Here is a 24,945-nt window from a genome sequence, read left to right as displayed (position 1 = left end):
ATTATTTTTTAAAAAAGGACCGCCTTGTAAGTTGCAACTGCTGTTCTGGCACAGTGACTTTGCGACACGTGTTCAAGGAGAGTCGGAGAGAATTAATCCATTTTCTTCGTTATCAATTTGTATAAGAGATCTTTCTGTATAAGATGAAAAATGTTGTTAAGGAATTTCTTCTTTTGTTTCCCTTTAATAGGAGTTTTGAGAGAAAATGGCCAGAGAGCTTGGAACTGATTCCACCGACTAAAGAACGGAGCTTCTATCTCCAAAAAGAGAGGGGATTGAGACGACCGAGCAGTCATGGAGGCTCAACGTTGGAGAATTTCGCTTGCCGGAAAAACCCAACAACCACTCTCAATTTGGTTTTGGAAATTGTTTGGCTCTGAGTAAGCTCTCAACTTGATCTTCTCCTTCTTCTTCTTAATCTATATTTTACTTAATATGATTGATAGGTGTTTGTTGCATCTAAAAATCCTTGATTCTCAGGAAAAAATGGAAAGAAAGGAAAGATTGCAAAATATTACAAGAGGCAGGAGAACCTTCTTAAAGGTTTTAATGAGATGGAAACAATGACTGAATCGGGCTTTTTGCCTGGAAGCCTCACAGAGGTTAGTGTTCTCTGTCTCTCTGACTCTGTTTCTCTGTCACAGAAAAGAAATAACTTATCATACTGTGTGTCTTGGCAGGGTGAACTGAAGGATCTTGCCAAGGGCGAGAAGATAGCGATAAATATATCAAACATAGCGAACTTATTACTTTTCATAGCAAAAGTGTATGCATCCATTGAGAGTAGATCCTTGGCAGTGATTGCATCGACATTAGACTCTCTTTTGGATCTCTTATCAGGTTTCATTCTATGGTTCACTGATCATGCCATGAGAAAACCCAATCACTATGGGTATCCGATCGGCAAGAAACGAATGCAACCAGTGGTAAGCCCTTTTTAATCCAGTATTGTTTTCAAAGAATAAATCACTTGGAATCCAAATATGACAAGACACAGTGCAGAGGAGCTCCCTCACAACTTTAGTTGTGGCACACACCAAAGGGGCTAGGATAGTCCAACTAGCCCTTTGTTGACGGCTAATGTTTGCCTCTAATAACCCTAATCCTATCATGGGTGGGTTTGTTGTAGGCTTGACTTGCAGATGCAAAGGCCTAATTAGCAGAAACCCCTGGTGGGCTTGAAGTATTTCCCTTTCTATTGCAATTTTTTCTTTTTTTTGGGGTACAACCTTTCTATTGACTGGTTTATTGATCTCCTCTTTTATTTAATGTGTTTGTGATTGTGTTTGTGTTGCTTCATGTTACAGGGAATCATTGTTTTTGCTTCAGTAATGGCGACTCTTGGGTTCCAAATATTGTTTGAGTCTGTTCGGCAGCTTATTACAAAGGTACTCAATTTTGAGCAGAACTATTAGCAACTCAAATACTGCTTGCCAGTCATTTTGCTTGAAGGCCCAAAAAGAAGTTTCCCCAAAAAAATCAAAAAGGTTTTAGAGCTGTTAATCGTGAGAGTGAGCTCAATTTTAAGGATCTACAGTTGAAACAGAGCCTCATTTAGTCTAATCTGAAGCTTAGATAATATGATATTAAAACTGTTTCATACTTCATTGTCATTAACTGATTATTTTTCATACTTGTAGCTTGTGAGTCAGAGTGAGCACATATGGCCACTGGATTTAGGGATGATGATCCCAATCCTCTTCACATTCTTTCTTGCTTGTCGTCTCAAACTATGTTTCAGAACAGTAGTTTACATGAATTGATTAGTTTGTTGCTTGATTAATCTTTCACTGATTGTTGCAGTCTCACTCCAGTGTGGACCGTGAGAAGGAGAAATGGATGATAGGGATCATGGTTTCAGTTACGGTTGTAAAATTTGTCCTGATGATATTTTGCCGAAGATTTAAGAATGAAATTGTTCAAGCTTATGCTCAAGATCATTTCTTTGATGTCATTACAAACTCAATGGGTCTAGTAGCAGCCGTCCTTGCTTCTCGATACTATTGGTGGATTGATCCAACTGGAGCTATACTCGTAAGTTCATTTTAACTTATAATTGGCTCATAATGTGGCTGTTGAGACTAGAGTTGAGAGACTAGTAACATTTGATATATTGAAATGCAGATAGCCTTATACACAATGGGTACATGGGCAAAGACAGTAAGGGAGAATGTGTGGTCATTAATCGGTCGAACAGCACCTCCAGATTACTTATCGAAGCTAACATTTCTGATATGGAATCATCATGAACAGATCAAGCACATTGACACTGTTAGGGCTTATACGTTTGGTTCTCATTACTTTGTAGAGGTAGACATAGTCCTTCCAGCAGACATGGCCCTAAGTCAAGCACATAACATAGGCGAGACATTGCAAGAGAAGCTTGAGCAACTCCCAGAGATCGAACGAGCTTTTGTGCATATAGATTTTGAGTACTCTCACAAGCCAGAACACAAGACCAAGGAATGATTTAAGAGGGGGAATTTCATAACTAAATGACTCACAATTTGTAGCTAAGTAGATTTCTTAAGAACTAATATGTTATTACATTATAGCAGGATTTGTAGTTTTGATCTCCTTTGTTATGTTTCTGTTATTGGGATGAGATAGTTCCGTAGTCACTTATGTTAAGTTGTTCTTTGTTCTAAATATTTCCATTGTTACAAGTTATTAACTCTACAAACATCTTTGCTCAATAAGTGAACTGATAAAGTCCTAAATAGGGGCCTGGCTTGGGCCGCCTGTGAAATGACCTTAACCCTCCTATTTTTGTTGGACTGGATCCTCCACCTCCCTCCAAGGCTGGAGGAGAGCCGAACGCCCTAAAGAGAGTCATGATGTATTGTTTCACACCCATCTGATCGATGTAGATGTGCCCATGCATTGCATTTTGATCTTATTGCCTCATGGCCATGGTTTTTTTTTTAGGGGGGGGGGGGGGGTGGGGGTGGGGTTGGTAAAGTGCCATGGTTTCTTAAACCTTACGAGTCCGCCCAAGTTGATAATATGGCAAAATAAAGCCTTGGAAATATAGCAAGGCTATGAAATGGAAAAAAAAATTAAAGAGACGAAAGGAAAAAAGGAATGTTGACTGGTCGTGTAACATGGCATGTACTTGCATCCAAACACAGTCACTTGCAATATAGTTGGCAAAATGGTTGGCAAACCCCAGATACAGCTGCGAGAGAAATGATCGGTGGACCCCTGATCCTTTCTGCCTTTCTAGAGGGTGCCCATGGTTCCTCTATGTAAATTAAATTGAATACATCACCGCTGCGCCCCCTAAGAAATTATGCTTTATCCTATCAAACAAAAGAACAGGTAAAATGACTGTCATGCTCCTATGAAATTCTGCCGTATCTTTCACCGATGAAAACTTTCTACAAAGAAATGATGGGTTGTTGAACGGTCGTCAATGGTTGCAGGAAACCAAAGAATACAGAAAAGAGAAGTCAAGATTTTTTTTGTTTGGTAAGAGAGAAGTCAAGATTTAATCTCTAAGAAAATGGCGACAGAGAAAGAGAGACAACAATTGACACGAAGTCATGAAACGCCTAACAACCTGTTTCCCTGACGAGTGTGGAGTCGTGGCTTCTTCGGGCGATAAACTTCAGAAGTGGGGACTTCTTCTATAGCGAGGAAGAAGACTGTTTTCTGGATTTTCTTTCCATTATTAATTTTTATTACGACGTGAAGATTTCCTTGAAATAGGAAAACGTGCTGGATTGCTTCCTTTATCTTTCATCTCCATTTACTACTTACACCAACCTTTACGATTCTCTGTGGCGGTTGAGTTGATAAGTATTTTTTTGCTTATCAAAAAGTCCAAGAGAAGAGAAGGAATTGAAAGCAAATCACAACTGTTCATGTTAATCAGTCCATTCGTCCTTTTCTTTTCTTACCATCCATCTCTTGGATCGTTTCTATCTATTAATTGATTGCTTTTGACCCTATTGAGTGAAGTCTCGACAATTGATTTCTTTTGACCCTATTGAGTGAAGCCTCGACAACTCTCTCTCTCTCTCTCTCTCTCTCTCTCTCTCATTGCACTGTGCAATATATAGCTATTTCTCTCCGTATAAAGGAATTTAGTTCGCCTCTATAGAGGCGTGCGTCCTGGGTGCTGTCAAGAGGCATCCAAAGGTTGAGATGTATTGCACGCATTTTGGTGTACACCTAGGGATATGTGCGGCACAGTCGAACAACTGGCAGTGCCCTGGACATTCCCTACTCCCTAAAGACAATCCTAATCCTTTAAAGTACTAGCTAGTCTATTGGATATCCACCTCTCTCTCATCTCATCAATACATATAGTTATTTCTTCCCACAATTACCTTTAAGTATGAAACTAGATCCTGTACGCCGCACGGTAGGGGTGCAAGTTTGGCTCTGTCGGCCCAAACCCGTCCTAGCCCACCCTAAGCCCAAACCCTGAGATATTTGGCCCTGAGGGAGGATCAAGGTTGGAAATTCTGGCCCTGAGTCAGGGTCAGGTCAAGTTAGGGTTGAGGTTTCAGGCTAAGCTTGACCCGGCCCAGCCCGACCCAGTTTTAAGTTATACTATAAAATATATATGGATATAATATATATTATAAGGGGAATTATTAACATAGCAAGAGTCTGTTATTTATCCAAACATAACAAGACTGTAACTACTCTCTTAAAACTGCAGTTAGGGATATGGTTGGAAATAAATTTATGAGGGTAATTGAGTGAAATCGCATTCACTATTGAAAAATCAAAGAAAACTTAGTATTTTGATTAACTTTTTTAAAAAAGGGTTAAAAGGTAATTGAGCACAACCCATATTCCCCAAAATCATCTGTATCGTCCCTCTCTCTCCCTTCTCTTGTTTCCGGCGAAGCTAAAGGTTCCTCTCCCTCGACTCCCTCTGCCTCCCTCTGCCCCAGTCTCTCGTTCCCTCATCCCTCATAACCTCGTTCCCTCCGCATTTGTCGGATTCTGCAACGGAGGCAGCGCAGCGCAACACCGTGCGACGGCTAAGTCATGGACTCTATAACTGAGGTAAAACTCCGGGTTTCTCTCTCTCTCTACAATCTGGTTGTAATAAGAATGAAACTGGAGCAAAATATGCAAATTCGAAGCACCCATTGAAGCTTAAAGGCAGAAACTTCAACCAGAAAAAGTTTTCATAGATTAAACCACGAAGCACTATCTCTCTCTAGCCATAAATTCCAAGCACAAAGTCAAAGCAAACGAGGGGGAGGAGGGATGCTCTCACAGAGAAGAGGAATTCAAGAAGCCCAAGTCATCAACGATCCTTTTTCGCCCTGAAAAATCCCAATTCCCGATTCTCTCTTCTCTTTACTCGGCCTTCCTCATTTTCTCCTTTCTACTCTTTCTACTGTTTTTGAAATAGCTGGCCCGCCCGCTGTTGGACGCCAATGTCTACAAAGTGTAGGCCGCAGAGAGTAAAGATGGGGTTTCTAGGTATTTGGGTTTAGAAGATGAAGAAGACGATGAGATTTGGACCGCGGTGGCTGTAGGCTTGTGTCTTCATCGAGGACGAAGCTTCAATTTGAGCCAACAGGAACTCCATCCCGCTAGAAACGATAGAGGGGTAGGGCAGAGAGTTTGATGAAATGACAAAATTACCATTTTTAATGCCAATTTGCAAAATAGCCATGAGATTCTAATAAAAAAAGTAAAATGTCTAATTTGCCCCCTTTGATTGATCCTCCAATGTCTCATTGTTTATTATGTATTAGTCGAACCCACCCTTGTTACATGAATAACAACCCATATTATAAACTTTAAATGTCGTCCATATTTTATTATAAAATATATTATATATGAAGATAATCAATTATATAATATATTTTATTATAGTGTTATTTTACGTAAAATTAATAATTTTCTTCGCGGTCCATTCCAACCCATGCATTTCCTTCCCCCTCTCCATGATCAGGCCCAATCAGGGTCAGCCCGACCCAACCTTGAAGGTGGGTCAGGGTTGGGATTTTCAGGCCCTGAGTCAGGGTCGGGTCAGGCCTAGGCCCAAGTAAGGGGACTCAGGGTTGGGCTAGGGTTCTGTAAAGCCTGGTCCAACCCGACCCTGTTGCATCCCTACTGCGCAGACACAGCAAGGCAGGAAATGATCACCATACCCTCATTTGGACAAGGTGCTTGAACAAGGATAAGGCGGTCCTTTTCTACCTTGCTGTGTCTGCGTAGCATGGTCCTGTCGGCCAGCTCGGCAGTAGAGGATCCAAATTGTTGAAGCACTGCCTGTCCTGCGACGTGCGTAATGACCGCCTTAGCCCTGCCTGAGCGCCTTGCCCGAATGGAATAAAGTGGTCATTGTACACGACCCTGTGTTTGTGCAACACGACGTAGGACGGGCAGCGTGCCATAGAGGATCCAAATTGTTTAAGTGCTCATTTCTCTTTTCTTACCTTCCATCAAAGCCAGGTAGGTTTGTTCTACTCCCAAGTACCCAACCGATCAGCTGAGGGCATTCTTCTTTTTCTTTTCTTACCCTCCATCGCCTCAGCTCTTGGATCCCTTCTATTTATTGATCCATAATATGTATTAAGTGTTAAGTGGTTCTTTTCCTAACATAAAAGTGGGTGTTAGAATCATTAAATGCTAAGCCACGCAAGGTTAGGTTCAATGGTAGGTATTAGAATCATTAAATGCTAAGCCATGAGGTTGTCCTCACACCCAATGGATAGTGTGAGATCGATTCTGGTGGTTAACCTCAATGGAGAGGAATTATTCACTATATGGATTATACACAAGCCACACTTAGAATACAGATCAAAAGGTGAACTTGATTGCTGGTTTGATTTCTCCCAATTGGAAAGGTCTTGGAAGATGAAGCTCAAGGGTTTGCCACGTCTATGGGTTGGCAACGTATACTCAGATTCTTAGTGAGAAGGAGTAGAAATGAGAGAGATGGAAGAAGAAGAAAAAAAAGATAAAGGAAGGTTACACATGAGGGAAAAGAGAAAAACGATTATTGGGAGAATTGAAGAAAAAGCAAATCGGGAAGGAAAGATGGAGAAAGGCCACACGGTCTACACTTACACCCCACTCACAACATAGAAACTTCAATACTCTATTTTCGTCCCTCACTCTCTCTCTTTGTCTCTAATCTCAACTTATCTGTCTGTCTCTCTTTCAAATTTCAATTCCTCACATGGGGTGGAAATGATCATCCTACCTTTTGTCCAAAAACACTGACCAAAGTGGGGTTCACAGTCCACTCCCCCCTATTAGAGGAATTAGAGGTACCCGCAAATTGAAGATGATAATTATTCATAAGTAGGAAATAGAACTCCTAAAAAAAAGTAGTTCATAAACTAGGCAACTGAAATCAACTCAAATAGGAAAACCCAATATCCTACTTGATCTACCCAAGTAGATCAAGTACTAGTGAGATGAAATTGTACCAGTGAGATGTTTTTTTGGTCCTCTATGACTAACTCATGTGGTGTCAAGTGCACATAGTGACGGAAAAAAAAAAAAAAAACACATCCCTGAATCTTAAATATCCCACTAGACCCAAAACTCAAATTAGACAAGGTTAATCTCCGTCTTGGCTCCCAAATGGGTTCGGACCTGTCCACAGAAGAGATATTACATAAGATAGAGAGTGATGGTGCTAGAGTTTGTAAAAGATTATATAGATTGTGGACAGCGTAGCTAGATTGGGTTTGGGTTTGCGGTAGGCGCCTAGGCCCTTTGGGTTCTCGTTTCGAGCCTCAGTTCCACACATAGTATTCCTCCCCTACAACCCCCTTTATCCTCCCTTATCCCTCTCATCCCCTCCATTGTAACATTAAAAAAAAATTAATTGTATTTTGGATACCCAACGTTTGAAATCTTATCATTTCAAGTACCTCACTTTCATAATATGTTGTCTGAGGTACCTTATTTTTTGTAATCTCAACTTTACCTCTACCCTTCCCACTCCCTCCTCTCACCACAACCATAAAGCCGCCCCCACCCCTAATCTCATCCTTATCTGATCCAAATAGATATCCAACTAATAATAAAAAATCAAATAACTAATGATCTTGAGGGTTTTTGAAGATTCAACAGATTTTAAAGAATGAAAAAATGAGAATCATGAAATTACAACAACTGAGAGACATGGATTGAGAGTGAATCATATTTGTCGGGGAGGTAGGTCTAGTTTACACAAGTCAGAGATGTAAACGAATAGTCAAAAATCTGAATTTGATTTGTATCTATATCTGTTTAGGGATATTCGTATTTGGTCATGAGATATCCGGATCCGATCACATCCGATTCTTATCCGATCCGTTTACATCTCTAATTGTAAATATGAATATAGGTACCTCATGTACAATTTTACAAACGTTGAGTATCCAATGTACATACAAACCAACGATTGACAACACCAGTTTTACTCCGAATTATGGGAAAAGGAACGCCACCCGGTCGTGCTTTGTGGCGTGTACCTACGCCCAGACACAGCCATGTGACCCATGGAGAGGCAGAGGTGTGCTGGTCATTTCGTACCCGGCTATGTCTACGCGCAGATACACATAGGGGTGTCAATCGATCGGGCTCGGTCGAGTTCGGTCAGGCCTACCCAGGCCTCACGATGCTTAAAACTTGCACCGTGATCGCCCGTTTAAGTATTCGGGTCGGGCTAGGTCGGGCTTCGATCTATACTCGGGTAATATAATCAATCCTTTACTGGGTCTTAAACGGTGCAAAATCGGGCTATGGGCCTGTTTAAATATAAACGGGCTTTAAACGGTGCAGCCCGTTAAAACTAAATATTTTAATTTTACAAAGAGGTGTACCATCTTGCCACCTCTTTTCTGTCTTTTTCCATTAAAATTGAATGTTTCAACCGTTCGAACTTGACCGATTCGTTAGAAATAAACTAAAATAGTGCAACTCCTGTTGGCCCATGTCCCATGATATAAATTTAAGCTAAAAAATATCATAAAAATATACTCAACACATCAAGCCGAGCCCAACAAAAAGTTAATGTCATAAACAAATTGGGACCAATAAATCAAACAGAGCCAAACCCATAACCAAGTTTATAAGTTAAAAGGGTCGGGCTAGGTCAGGCTTAGAATTGATCAATCCGGTCCATCACCCGACGGGCTAAGACTCTACACCGGGACTGCCCGGTTAGTAAATGTGCAGGACCGAAGCTGGAATTGACAACTCTAGATACACACCACAACATACGACCAGTTGGCTTTGTTTCTCCCTAGCTCTGTTTAGCTAACTGCTTGAGGGATATATTGGTCCCTTTGCTTTCAAGCATGAGTGGTAGCGTTTAAGCTACCTCTTATCTTATAAGGTAGAAAGTCAGCTCTTACTATCTAGATAATTGTGGTCGTACAAGCATTAGCACTGCATTACTTTTTCATACCTAAATTAAAGCATTCTACTAAAGAGGATACCTTCTCATAAAAAAAATAATAAAAAATATATTAAAAAAAAAATCTAAAGAGAAGATACCGAAGAGGGTTTCCCATGCTGCGTCATAGAAAGAATTTCATACGTTACACCAATGATAGCACACAAAACAGTATCATCAAGACCCACAATGATAAGAGAGTAGAGAGGAAAACAAAAAACTTGTGATCCAATAACAATGTATTACAGGGAGAGGATTCCCCACAATGCTTGTACACCACGCCAAGGTTGGTAAAAAGAATGGTATTATTCACATATGAAATATGTAGACAAAGTAGAATAGAGAGCATAAAAAGGTATCCAAAGACGGTGGGAAATATTTTTTTTTTAATTTTATTATAATAGTTGTGTACAAGACGACATTCTATATGTTATGATTAGCAAATCGTAGACATTGATCACAATTCATTCCTAAGCGTAGTGTATGACGTTGTATATTTTGAACATTAAAAGAAGGTTCTCCATGACACTAGTGTTAGGAGGAATCTACATGCCACATCAATAGTTGTTCTAAAAAAAATATCATCTTTCTAAGATTCATATTTTTAAATTTAATACAGGAAAGAAAAAATCCTATGAAAGAGAAATTGCGTGGGAAAGTTTTCCTTTAACAGTATATGCTCTTCAAAGTGCAATTTAAAAGAATAAAGATAATGGCTTTGATTTCTCTGGTCCACTACTCCACCCTAAATACAATAAAGAGAGGAATATGAAATGAAGAAGACATAAGCCCACTTTCTTTAAGTGGCACTAGGAAAAGTAAATGGCTTTCTTAGGGCATGAGGTACGTGAAGCATCAGATGGTCCCATTATTGTCACATATGGCATGTAGTTTCCCCCCCTTGGTATAACATAATCATGCATTTCCCCCCTTTTGCTATGATAAAAATCATACATTTTCCCTCTTTTGGTATGATACAATCATGCATTTTATAAAGGATCTCATGCGAAAGTTGTTCATTTAGATGGAATACACCAATAAGCTAACCTAGATGTGCTCATCGTGTGGCTGTCAAAAGTGGCTTAGAATGAGTCTTGCCTTATGGAGTCATACTTCTAATAGATAGATATTTATAATAGAACAAAGTTTTCCTCCATCTATAGAGGATGGTTCACCCACTACACTATCCTAAGGTTTACAAACCCCTCTTAGGATGTTACAGCCTCTCATGTCCCTTGTTGCATGTGATCCTATTCACCGTGGGTGGAGGGAAACTCCATCCTTCAGAATATTAATAATTCTAACATGATATTATAATAGTGATATACATAAAAATATACCTATACAGGTGGCAGGATAATAGAAAGGTCTTTTAGTTATTTACGATCGTGTGGGTCCCCTATCATTAATATTATACCTGAATATCATGTCTTCGAGCTTCTTCCTAGGCGACCAATACAACCGTCTTAACTCAGTTAGCTGTAACAGCTCACTATCGGATTGTAATACAAACTGATCCAAACTATATAAGGAACAATGTCTGACAAAGATAGATATTCACATTTATTATTCTTATCATATTTCACTCATATTTACCATTGTCTATTTCTAACTTAATCATCAGAGTTACCACGAATTAACCTCAGGTTCGTCCGATCATTCTCTATCTTTCATATAGGTCATTCACCTTAGCTCGATTAGAATCAAGCGGTACCAAAAGAGTTTTCTATTATCCTGCCACCTGTACAGATATATTTTTATGTATATCAAATAGTAATAGAATATGCTTAGTGCTGTTCATGTGTAAATCATTAGTTTGGATATAACCTAAATCCTCTTCGTGTTTATATTAGAGATGAATTGTTAAAAGTGGCCGGTGTTCCAAATGATGACAGGTGCATCCGCAAATCTGGCGGCATCATGAATTTGGTCATTTTGATAGTTTAAAATATGAATATCCATAAAGGGAAAGTTTTTCGGTTCTTCCTTCACTGTGACCGCCTTTTGGACAACTTATCCTATCCATAAAGAGTTAGATTTGCAGTTCATTTTAGAAAAATATATTATCACCCGGGTAGGAGGAAATTTCCATTCTACTGTTTATAAAATGTCCACGGATGTATTTCCTCAAGGTCGTGCTTTACAACTATTGGATGGGGCATACAGGAGCGTCTCTAGGGAGCCTAGCACCTAGGGGGGGCATCCAGCGGTTGAACTATGTCGTATACATTTTGATACACATTTAGGGATGCATGTACCACAATCCAACGGCTGACAGCACCCTAGACGTATTAGACTCCCTGGAGATGAGCTAAACTCTTGAATGGGAGGTGAGTAAGTGGTGGGGCAGAATTGTTATTAGAAATCCCCGTTTCTCTCTCCCATCCAATGGTGGAAGGCCCTACCATGCATAGAATCTTTTGCCCTAAGATAGTGTTAACTCTAAGGGAGAAATCTTTTTATATGATAAAAGGTCCAAATAAAACATAAGTTGAAGGAGCGTGATTTGATATGATATAGCTATTTGACTATTTGTTACAAACCTGGTTCAATGTTACAAGTGTGGTTCAATGTATCGTTGAGGAAGAGCGGTATGGTTAAAATTCCTAGAAAAGAAGTGATACAATTGAATTTTCGGGCAGTGTTTCCTATAGAGGAGTGTGGCCCTGGGTGTATACTGGGCCAATGGAAGCGAATATGGAAGTATCAACGTGGTCATCTATATCACATTTCATGAGAGTGGTGCAGTCATTTTTGCCCCCTCTATGATTGGGCACAGGGTCCACGTTCCTCCACAAAATTATTTTTCTTATACAATACAAATGTGGTTAATCAATAAAATGAAAATGATAAAGTTTTCGTAGAGAAAGAAGAATTCCTCACGATAGGGTGAGGGAAAAATGGGTCCAACTCAAATTAACTTGTGAGAAAGTGTTTAAAAACCAAAGATACATATGGAGTTGGGCTGACAACCATACCCTAAGTTTAAATTTTAAAATGAGTTGAAAGTGAAACAAAATTAACATATTCAAATCTATTTTTAGTTGAAAAAAGCTTAATTTTGAGTGTCATCTCCTTTGTCATTTGTAGCTAATTGGTTTGCTATATCCAGGACTCGATTTGTATTTTATTAAACTTTAGTAAGACTACTGTTGATGGCGATGGCAACGGGTAGACCTTTTTGTCCATCGATGTCCTTTATTTCTTTATTCCTTTTAGCAAAAGATGAGTTGAGTTATAGAATTATTTTCTTTTGGCTCTATTTGTTTTGTTAGTACATTTAAATGATATTTTACATGAAAACTTTTTTCTATGAAAGATTGATATTTTTGGGCTCATGTTCTCTGTGCCACAGCGCAGGCTGCGCCCAGACATATGGGCTTGCCACTCAGGGGGGCAGGGTGATCATTGTGCCCATCCCCATGTGTCTGGGCACAAACTGCGCCCCCGGCCCAGAGAACATTCTCTCTTTTTTTAGTATGTATGTTTTTTTTTGTATTTTAAATTAAAATAAGGGGAAAAGATCTCTGTCTAGGGGTGAGGTCTATGCCATCATTCCCATGAGTCTATCTTCTCCGTTTATCAAAAAACAATATCTCTCTCATCTCCATGTGAAAAGGCACCTTTGTCCCCTTCTTTTAAAGAGGAGAGATAGACAAAAAACTGTTTCCCTTTAAGCAAATAATGAAAAATCTCATTCTATAGAAAAAATTTCCTTTTTTTTTCTACTCTTTTACATGAAAATGATCAATCTTCATCCAAAATAAAAAAGAAAAGAAAATTGAGATTGCCTATGTTACGGCTCCGTTTGGTTGCAAAGGGAATTAAAGGGAAGGAAAGGAAAAATTTTCAAATCTAAAATTTTTTTTTTTATAATCATTACCCCATGCAATTGTATAAACTACTTAAATTTCTTACCATATCTAGTAAAGATACATTTTACATATAGGCTCCGTTTGATTGCAAGGGGATATAAAAGGAAAGGAAGTGAAATTTTTTAACTTAAAAGGAAAACCTTTATAATCATTACCCCATGTGACTATATTACTAACTTAAAATCATTTCATATTTGATTATTAAATTTTATTTTTATTTGCATCCAATTCCCTTCGATTTAGAAGGTAAAATGAAAATTACATGTAAAATGTATCATTATTAAATATGGTATGAAATTTAAGTAGTGTATATTATCACATGGGGTAATCATTACAAAAGTTTCTTTTTAAAGTTTGAAAATTTTCAATTCCCTTGCAACCAAACGTAATCGTAATATTTATTTTACATTTTAAATCAAAGGGAAATGGATGCAAAGTAGAGTGACATTTAATAACTAAATATGGAATGATTTGGAGTTAGATATATTGTCACATGGTGTCACATGGGATAATGATTAAAAAAGTTCCTTTTTAACATATGAAAATTTCATTTCCCTTCCCTCATGTTTGATGTTTTGAATCAGGTTGTGTTTATTCCAGAGATAACAATGGTTCTTAGATGTATAAATGGCGTTAAAATTTGGGTAAAGTACATGTACCCCCAAGAAAGCACCCAATGTTCCTCATACTCTCCTAAGCAGTTCAATATTCCACGTACCACCCCTACTTTATACCTCAAATGCCATTTAAGTCCACACCAGGTATTAAATGCAAAAAATGACCAAATTACCCTTTCTTCTATCTTTTCTAAAATCTAAAAAGACCTGACCAATTTGCTAAAATTGAAAAAGACCAAAATACCCTCATCTTCCCCAAATCATCATCTTCTTTTAAATACCCACCACCCCCACCCACCATTAACACCATCACCATCTTGAAGCCCCATCTCCAGCACCACCACAATACAATATAATGAACCACTCACCATCCCACACACTTACCATCACACACACTCTGTGTTTTCTGCAATTGAGAGACAGAGAGAGAATGTCCATAAACAGTTCAATGGCGTCACCAGTGCTACCATGGAAGACGAAGACCGTCCTCACCATCCTCTCCGCAGTTACAGATACCATGTGTCACCTTAACGACACCATCAACCGTCGTTTGCTCAAGTTCTGAGAAGTCAAAGCCCCTGCCAACAACAAACCCATAAGAGGTGTCAAAACCTCCGACGTCACCATTGACGCAAACCGAAATCTCAGGTTTCGCCTCTTCACCCCAACCGAGACCACCAAAGGTGACGTTATTCCTCTCCCCATCATCATCTTCTTCCACGGCGGAGAATTCTCTCTCCTCACAGCCGATTCCAAACTATGACGAAGTCTGCCGTCAATCCGCCATTAAATTCCAAGCCGTCATTGTCTCTGTCAATTACCGCCTCACACCAGAGCATCGATTTCCTTGACAAAACCAATTTCGACAAATTTGGTTTCCCGGCACATGCCGATCTCTTCAAGTGCTTCCTCGCCGGCGAATGAATCGACTGGGGTTTCTAAGATGGACCAAGACTATGAAAGCTAGGTGTATTTGCTCTAAGATGGACCAAGACTAAAAGCTACTGCTTGTGAGAACTCACCGTTGTTGTCACGAAAATAGGGGCAGGGAAGCTCGCTATAAACACCTCTTTTAAAATAGGGGCAGGGGCGCTTACAATATTTGGTCTTGGTGTTCCTTGTAGGAGGAGTTGCAGGTGGTGCTGCAAGTGGGGCTTCACGGTGGTGATGGTGTTAATGGTGGGTGGTGGTGGTGGGTATTTAAAAGAAGATGATGATTTGGAAAAGATGACGGCATTTTGGTTTTTTCCAATTTTAGCAAATACATCAGGGCAATTAAGTCTTTAGATTTTAAAAATAATAGAAAAAAGGGTAATTTGATCATTTTTTTAGCATTTAATACCTAATGTGGACTTAAATGGCATTTGAGGTATAAAGCAGGGGTGGTACATAGAATATTGAGCCGCTTACCAGTACGAGGAATATTGGGTGCATTCTATTCTAGAGGGTACGTATACTTTACCCTTAAAATTTTAATAGATAGTTTTACTTTTGTTTTGGAAAAGTTTTTTTTTGTTTTTTTTTTTACAGAATAGGTAGAATTAAGGTCCTTCTTACATATCAAGTTTCTTCGTACCATAGAAGTAAAAGTGGCATAATAAAGCATTGAGAAATATTTTCTATAGAGCTATCAGAATTGAGGATCTATGCAATTACATTTGATGTTATATGGTTGAATATGAGCATGGTTTTAGTGCACAGTAGTGTCATTGATATTGATTGTGACCAATATCGATACGGATTAGACTGTATCAAGTCTGAATCAGGCAATTTTTGTGTTTTTTAACAAAAAAACCCTTTTGACTGATACCACTGGTCCTTATTAGTATTGTATTGATATTGATCATAGTCAATATCAATACGAATCGACTGATTCAATCCGTGAATATGAACTTGAAATCTAACAGACGGCTAATATAGATTGTTCTCTAGAAATCCAAGGGTCTGGACCATGGTTTGTAATCTCGGATTGGATTGGCCGATATTTGGTTTGGATCAAACCGGTATTTGACCAATATCGGTCGAGATTGATCTCAAATATTGAATTATTGATTGATCTGATACCAATCCATTGATATGACCAAAGACTAAAAAAGTAATATAAAAATCGATTTTGTGAAAAAGTAAGGGTAAGCTCGATTCAAGACGATCCTGATTCTTGACCTGTATCAGGTTGATATTAGTTGATCCCAATCCAATTTCTAAGATTACGAACCATGGTCTGAATTAAGGGTGTCAAAAACTAGCCTGAACCGTTAAGACCGATTGGAACCAATCGAAAAAAACTCGGATCGAACCGAACCGATCCTTATTGGATTGGTTTTGGATTGTGGTATGACGGGACCGATTGAAAATCAAACCGCATCAGACCGACCGATAACAAATCGAAAACCAAACCGAATGAAACCAATAAAAACAAATCATTGAGTATAAGATCATGAATAGGTGATTTGATTATCCATTGATCTCAATATTAGGAAGCAAATTTCTCGTTGTAAGGGGAATTGTTACAAATCAATAAGTAGGAGGTTATGAAAAAATGAAAATTAATTGATTTGGTAACCATGCTTCTTCCATTGATCTTCTTGTATATTATACAAAATTAGTTGGTTATCAAATAAATGATTTGATAGTAGGGTTCATTTTGTGACTATTCATTGATTTTAATTTTATTTATCTTCCCCTTACAATTAATGATAAATAATTATGATTTGTAACAATGATTTCTATACTAACTCTATTTATCCATTGATTTGAATATTAATTATCTATCATTCTTCCCCATATAATTTATTCTTCTTTTTTTGTTAGAAATATAATTTATTCTTCTTTGTTCGAATTATAACATGAACATATCAAATCAATTTTCTTATTTTTAGTTGTATAATTGTTGACTTGGGAAGGTGAATTGAAGTGTTTTTTATCGAATCTTTCCTCACTATAAATTATGAATTTAAGATTTTATTATGGCTCAAATCCGCAAACAAATCGATCTAAATCGATATTAACCCGATATTGAAAAATCGAAATAAATCGAAACCGCAATTGACCAAAAATTGAAGTTTCTTAACGGTTTGATTTTGATCTCACCATTCCGAGACCGAAACCGATTCAGCCCGGACCAAAACCAAGCTGTCGGTTCGACACCCATAGTCTGAATCTGAACCGCCATGTAGCTCTTTATTTTTTTTGGCATAAATAACCAGATGGACAGTTCAGTAATTTTATAGTGGATTGCACAGAACACGAGAGCTTTAACCTTTGTTTATTTTTTATTATCTTCTTGATGAAGAGGTTTAATCTTCTTTATTTATGAAATGGGACTGGTTAATTGTTTTAAAAAGAAAGGGGACCGCCTTTCTCTCTGTATAAGAAGGAAATACGGTTTTAAGGAACTCATTGCCTCCTTGTTTCCCTTCAATAGGAGTTTTGAGAGAAAATGGCCGGAGAACTTGGAACTGATTCCGCCGACTATAGAACGGAGCTTCTTTCTCCAGAAAGGGTTGGGACTGAGACGACCGATCAGTCATGGAGGCTCAACGTTGGGGAATTTCGCTTGCCGGAAAAACCCAACAACCACTCTCAATTTGGTTTTGGAAACTTTTTGGCTCTCAGTAAGCTCTCAACTTGATCTTCTACTTCCTCTTCATCATCTATATTTTACTTAATATGATTTATAGGTGTTTCTTGCATCTAAAAATCCTTCATTCTCAGGAAAGAAAGGAAAGAAAGGAAAGATTGCAAAATATTACGAGAGGCAGGAGGACCTTCTTAAAGGTTTCAATGAGATGGAAACAATGACTGAATCTGGCTCTTTGCCTGGAAGCCTCACAGAGGTTAGTGTTTTTCCCCCCTCTCTTTCTCTCTATCTCTTTCTCTCTCTCGCAGAAAAGAAATAACTTATCATACTCTGTGTCTTGGCAGAGTGAACTGAAGGAGCTTGCCAAGAGCGAGAAGATGGCGATATATGCATCAAACATAGCGAACTTGGTACTTTTCATAGCGAAAGTGTATGCATCTGTGGAGAGCAGATCCTTGGCAGTGATTGCATCGACATTAGACTCTCTTTTGGATCTCTTATCAGGTTTCATTCTATGGTTCACTGATCATGCCATGAGAAAACCCAATCACTATGGGTATCCCATCGGCAAGAAGCGGATGCAACCAGTGGTAAGCCCTTTAATCCATTTTCAGATTATTCTGAAAACCAGTTTCTTGATTAATATTCATGTGAGTCGAGTGTGAACTGTTATGCGTTGCATTACAAAATGCTAATAACAAAGAATAAATCGCTTGGAATCCAAATAGGACAAGAGCTGAGGAGCTCACAACATTAGTTGTAGCAGACATCAAAGGGGATAGGCTAGTCCAACTAGCCCTTTGTTGACGGCTAATGTTCTCCTCTAATAACCCTAATCCTATCAAGGGTGGGGCTGTTGTAGGCTTGACTTGCAGATGCAAAAGGCCTGTTTAGCAGAAACCCCTGGTGGGCTTGAAGTAGTTCCCTTTCTATTGCAAATGGGACTTGCTTAAAAGTTTAAACTCTGCTGATCCCATTTCCCATTAATAAAAATAATTTGGGAATCTATCCACACAATGTGGACACCATTATCGTTAAAGGGGTATAGTGCATTAATCAGTCTCCACAATTGCTGGGATTAGTATTTCTTGGAAGAATTGTTTAATCTGTTTTGAGGCTTAAATTATTTAGCCCTCTTGATGCATTTTTTTTGGAAGGGGGGAGGGGGGAGGGGGGGGGGGGGTTGGGTTTGTGCTGGGAAGGTGGGTCTTTTCTTGCCTTTTAAAATGAATTAGGTGGGTTGCTGCAAGTTCTTTCAAAATAAAGGTAGAATCATAAACCTACCTTTGGTTTATCTCAGAAGTCAACACCTCTCTTCCTATATTAAAATTTAACATTCGCTGTATAGTTAGGGACTAGCTTTGGGAGAGTAACAATGTGCTTTCAATTATCATGTGATATGGTAATATAAATTGTAATTCCAAAAAAAAAAAAGAAAAAAAAAAAGAGTTAATAATGATCATGTATTTTATTCTCCAATTACAACAGTGATGCAATATGGGGGTGTTTTCAAGTTATACTAGTGAATCTTGGACCCATTTTTCCTGTCAATTTCAGTTAAATATGAGTGTATGTATTAGGGGTGAAAGCACGTTTCAAAGAAAAACAGAATTGTGAAAATACCACAAACCTCTTATGTGATAATGGAGATTAGTGACATTTAAGCAGCTTTCTTTAACTTAAGATGCATTTTTTGACCTGTCTAAAAGTTTGGGTTGAGATATGACTAATGCAATGTGTGTGAATATCGTACCCAAAAAAAAAAGAAAAAAGAAGTAATGGGTGAGGAATAACATGGATCAATACAATATATTATAACCAGGTAAATGCTACATGGTAATTTGTAACTAACCAAGTTCAAAATCATCAATTGACTGGTTTATTGATCTCCTCTTATGTTTACTGTGTTCGTGTTTGTTGCTTCGTGTCACAGGGAATCATTGTTTTTGCCTCAGTAATGGCCACTCTTGGATTTCAAATATTGTTTGAGTCTGTTCGGGAGCTTATTACAAAGGTACTCGATTTTGAGCATAACTGTTAGCAAGAAATATACTGCTTGCCAGTCATTTTGCTTGAAGGCCAAAAAAGGAGGTTTCCAAAAAAGTCAAACCAAAGGCTTAGGGCTGTTCTGAGCTTGAGTCAGATTGAGCCATCCATGAGCTCAATTTTAAGGACCTTCAGTTGACACCAAGCCTCAAGCACAACAAAATTTGATACTAAAACACATTTAGTTTAATCAGTGAAGCTTAGATAATATATGGGATTGATCCATGTTATTCAAATTTTGCATACCTGTAGCTTGTGGGTCAGAGTGGACCCATATGGCCGCTGGACTGAGGGATGATGATCCCAATCCTTTTTACATTCTTGCTTGGCATCTCAAACTATGTTTCAAAACAGTAATTTACATGAATGGACTAGTTTATTGCTTGATTAATCTTTCATTGATCATTGCAGTCGCACACCAGTTTGGACCATGAGAAGGAAAAATGGATGATAGGGATCATGGTTTCCGTTACAATAGTAAAATTTTTGCTGATGATATTTTGCCGAAGATTTAAGAATGAAATTGTTCAAGCCTATGCTCAAGATCATTTCTTTGATGTCATTACAAACTCGACGGGTCTAGTAGCAGCCGTCCTTGCTGCTCGTTACTATTGGTGGATTGATCCAACTGGAGCTATACTCGTAAGTTCATTTTAACTTGGTGGCTCATAATGTGGCTATTGAGACTAGTAACATTTGATACATTGAAATGCAGATAGCATTATACACTATGGGTACATGGGCAAAGACAGTAAGGGAGAATGTCTGGTCATTAATCGGTCGAACAGCACCTCCAGATTACTTGTCAAAGCTAACATTTCTCATATGGAACCATCATGAAGAGATCAAGCACATTGACACTGTTAGGGCCTATACGTTTGGTTCTCATTACTTTGTAGAGGTAGACATAGTTCTTCCAGCAGACATGCCCCTTAGTGAAGCACATAACATAGGCGAGACATTGCAAGTGAAGCTTGAGCAACTCCCAGAGATCGAACGGGCTTTTGTGCATATAGATTTCGAGTATTCTCACAAGCCAGAACACAATACTAAGGTATGATGATTGACATTGCTTACAGTGATTAGTGATTATTTTGTGGGCCTGATTTTTCTGAAATTTTAAAAGGGGGAAATCTCATAGACAAGTGGAACACAATTTGTAGCTAAGTAGATTTCTTGAGAACCAATAGGTTATTACAATATCACAGGGTCTCTTACATGATTTGTAGTGTAGATCTCCTTAGATCTGTTTCTCTTAATGGGATGAGATGGTTCTGTACTCACGTATATAATGGTTTGTGGAGATCTTGACTGCATTTTAAGTGCTCTTAACTTTCATCTTGGTTATCTTCCATAGTATTACAGATTTGAAAAAAGACTAGACTTCGTCTGATATAACAGTTGTTCTTTGTTCTATATGTCACAGTACTTGTTACTAGTTACTAACCCTACAAACATCTTTGCTCAACAACTGAACTTCCAATGTCCTAAAGAGAGTCCTGATGTATTGTTTCTCACCCTTTCGATTGATAAAAAATGTAGATATGCCTTTATATTCCATTTTGACTTTATTCCCTCAGGGCCTTGGTTTCTTAAATCTTAGAAGCCCACACAAGTTGATTATATGGCAAATTAAAGCTTTGAAACCCATCAAGGCTGTGTTTGGATCATATGATTTAGGTTTAGTTGTAGTTTCCAATTCGTCTATTTATGAGAAACTCCCATGTTGGGTTTGGAGCTCATTGGATCATTCACATTTACTGGTGTGGGTGTGTGTGTGTGTGAGAGTTATTAGAATCATAATATTAAGTAAGCAATCGTTAAAAATTGTTGGTAAATCAATAATTAAAATGGCGTAAAATTAATTTGACAATGGGCATACAATTCAAATGATGATGTATTTGCTTCATTGAATCATGAATTTAAAATGATGTAAAAAGTAAGTCGACAATGGTGGCTTGCATTCCAAATAATGTAGTTTCCCCACTTTAAATCTCAAATCGATATGATACGATATGGATCGATACATATTGGTATTGGTCGATACCGATATGATATATACCGATACGTCTTTTTTTAAAAAAAAAATGAATTGTCTGGAATTGTATTGAAATGTATTGATCGATAAGGGCCGATATGTATCGATGCGATTGATACGTATCGATACCATTGATACGTCTAGTAAAGGGTTCAGTAGGTGGTTTAATACGTATCAATATATGTCGATACGGTTTGATACATATTGATACATCATCGATACATATCGATACACATCGATACATACCGATATCATCGATACATTGCATAGAAACACCATGTTCACTCACAAATTCGATACAATTTCTAATCTAACGAAAAAATGAAGGAAAACTCTCAACCAAGAATCTAAAATCTTGCATTTAATCTTAGTTTTTCACACTTTTAAACTAAAAAACGAATGAAGGAGTACTATAACATCATCCAATACTCTTCATGGTTATAGATTATTACAACATGTGAGAAACTTCATCTTTTATAACAATTTCAATTTAATGCACTTGTTTGGTTATATATTATTCAACGTTTTAGGTTTTTTGCATGACACTTATTATATATTACTTATTTATATATTTTTTTGTTCCAAAAGTGTATTTTCATGTGTATCTTGATCATTTCTATTCTTATTTGTATTGTTCGATATGTATCTCCAAAATGATACGTCTCTTAAAATTACCCAACCGATACGATACCCAATACCGATACTCTAAACCTTGTCTATCGATAAGTTATTGTTTTAGATCTATCAATTAGGAACCGGTGGAACTAAAATAAATCCACATACTAACCCTATATTATATAATTCTTAAGACTCGAGGTCATGAAAGCTAAGGTCAAACCATTTATTTTTTTAGTCTTTCAATTTTTGTGGGTACTTTTGATTGCATACTATTTTACCAAAAATTTGACTAAAAATTTGAAGGTTCATTTGGGAATGCTAACTTAAGAACATACGTTAGTATAATCCTAATTCATGAGGTTGGTGTTCTTACTTATTAGTTAGAGAAAATGAATGTTAATCGGTATTGTCCTTCGGTGTATACCTGCGCCCCAGCACAGCCATGTATGAAATGAATGGTTGGCGCACCCCTAGCCCTTTCCGTCTTTCTAGCGGATTGGTTGTTTCACACGTCTGTCTAGGCATTGATACACCAAGGCACAACCCCGGTTACCATTCGTCTCCCTATTAATTAATACAAAACATGAGGTAGTATAGATTAGTCATGTGATTTGAGGGAAAAAAATGAAGCTTATCTCATATAATTGAAATTAATGTTTTATTATAATATTATTAAGGGCCCCTATTATGAAATATATGTAACATGTGTTCAGATATATTTTCCTTTATAAAAGTTTGGGCTGCTTGGAACTGTTTAAAAACCAGAACCAACCCATCCATTAGTTAATGGTCTAGAATCTCAAGTTTAGGACCGATTAGCTTGTTGGTCCAGTTCTAGTTTTGACCCTAGAGAGCTGGAACCATTAAAAAACCAGACCAATAGCCCAATCTAGATCAATTGACTCCCCTCATCTCTCTCTCTTACTCATTATACCAAGATTATTAGTGTTGGCTTCCATTATTGTTTTGTTATTTACTGATAAGCAGAGTATGAGGAATAAAACTATAAATAAACAGAGAGTGGAGTGGTCAAATTGGATTTAAGATAAAATATATAAAATAACTTTCACATGAGTAGTCATGATGGAACAATGTAATGACATATGTTTAATAAAAATTAAGAATCTTATACGATGAACTTATTGATCTCAAAAGTTTGATGGATTTGAGACTCTTGAAACTTGAATAAGAAAAAGAGGTACTGTGAACGTCAGTTTCCATAAAAATTGATTGTGAAATTGAACGGTTCCAAAATTTTGAATACTTGTAATTCAAAAAAAAATCCTGCACTCTTGACATTACATATCACCCTTTCTTGATGGATTTCAAGCCACTCCACGTAGCTTTTTTCGTGATTCATATCCGTGATGTGGTATTCAATTCTCATACCAAATGTTATGGACATAATTCTTTTAACTTATTTTATACTAGGCTGACCTAATCTAGTGCCCATACATTAGATCAAGTCCTATTAAATACATAACAATATCCTAACCAAGTGCCACCTCGATTTGGAAATTCGGTACTCATACCTCCTTAACTTATCACATTGGAGTATTTATTAATTGAAATAAATAATAGTAAATTTATGAGTAAGGGATTGTTGCTTGGGCCTCTAGAATTTGTTTGTGTGCATTGGTCAATGGGAGCAATTCGCGAGTATCAACCTGAGCAGGATTTCTGCCTTCTCATGGGGTCGAGACGATACTTTCAATAGGGGCATGACAATATTGTGTCTAGGCGCATGAGGCACGCTGGCCACGCGACCAAGTAGTGTTTTTTTCTCCTAAATTTATATGCTTACCTAACTTAAGCTACATGAATAACCTAAGAATCTCTATGAAGGGTCAAACACATTATGTTCACCCAATTTATGTTATACTAGGAAGGCAAATTAAAAAGTAACGTTACAAATTATTTGACACCTTGAGAGGTGTCAATAAGAAATTCTTTTTAAAGTAATTGTTTTGATTTGTTCAAAGAGGGAAAGAATCTTATCTAAAACAGTTTAGAACTGGACCTGCACACATGGCTCCCGCATAGCAAAGACCATGATGCTAGGTATTGATGCATATCGGTATCGATGGAGTTTGCAACATCATATCCGATGAATCGAGCAAAAAATGGTTCAATTCTAAAGTTACACTTGTTTTCAATCAAACCGTATCGATATCATATTAGTAATGGGTTGAGACTATTATGGACATCAATTCCAATATCATTGGTGAGTATTTAATCTTCAAGGATTTAGTTCATGGTATCAAATCGGTATCAATCATTGGTGATACCATTATCGATCATATTGTGCCAATAAAGGATCAAAATAGTTTTTTTTGTATGAAATTACACTACCACCCCCTAATGTTTGTATTAAATACAGAATGACCTCCTGTGTTTCTAAATTATACAGCCACAACCCTTGAGGTTTGTTTAGTTGTTACAGACTGCCCCACTCCGTTTTATCATTCCCATTAAGTGATACAGTGTTGGTAATTCATGACTTAAAATGATTAATATGCTCCTAATTGTTAATTTTTTTTCTCCCAATTTTACTTTTGAAATAAACTTAATGGGGCCCACCCCATCACCATCCTCCCTCCTCCTTCTTCTTCTCTTCTGCAACCCCACCCACCACCTGCTGCAACCCAACCCACCCCCCTGCAACCTAACACCACCACCACCACCACCACCACCACACCCCACCCTCCCCTCCCCTTTCCTTTGTTCCTTCCCCAGCCCCCAACTTCCCCGCAAGAGTACGCTACAACGATAGGGCCGACAGCTTCCCCCGTCAT

General features: G+C 37.8%; 1 protein-coding gene and 1 pseudogene across 4 annotated transcripts in view; both read left to right on the top strand.

Annotated features, from left to right (window-relative positions):
• Positions 1 to 205: 205 nt before the first annotated feature.
• Positions 206 to 2,469, top strand: LOC122639228 (annotated as a pseudogene).
• The window catches only part of LOC122640861 (metal tolerance protein 9-like), a 31,094-nt gene continuing 6,440 nt past the window's right edge, over positions 292 to 24,945 (top strand). The window contains exons 1-7 of one of the 4 annotated variants that reach the window (XM_043834126.1): positions 292 to 380; positions 17,583 to 17,704; positions 17,793 to 18,038; positions 19,382 to 19,462; positions 19,906 to 20,136; positions 20,210 to 20,580; positions 20,633 to 20,810. In XM_043834126.1, coding sequence (XP_043690061.1) covers positions 17,657 to 17,704; positions 17,793 to 18,038; positions 19,382 to 19,462; positions 19,906 to 20,136; positions 20,210 to 20,554 — 951 coding nt within the window. In that variant the 5' untranslated portion in view covers positions 292 to 380; positions 17,583 to 17,656 and the 3' untranslated portion in view covers positions 20,555 to 20,580; positions 20,633 to 20,810. Of the gene's footprint in view, positions 381 to 17,280; positions 17,483 to 17,582; positions 17,705 to 17,792; positions 18,039 to 19,381; positions 19,463 to 19,905; positions 20,137 to 20,209; positions 20,581 to 20,629; positions 20,811 to 24,945 lie in introns of those variants that run through there. The other 3 variants (XM_043834124.1, XM_043834123.1, XM_043834125.1) reach the window with 3 other exon arrangements.

This window comes from Telopea speciosissima, chromosome 9, assembly GCF_018873765.1.
Source record: "Telopea speciosissima isolate NSW1024214 ecotype Mountain lineage chromosome 9, Tspe_v1, whole genome shotgun sequence".
NCBI classification, from domain to species: Eukaryota; Viridiplantae; Streptophyta; class Magnoliopsida; order Proteales; family Proteaceae; genus Telopea; species Telopea speciosissima.
The sequence above is the reverse complement of the archived record's forward strand: the minus strand, read 5'-3'. Positions and strand labels throughout refer to the sequence as shown.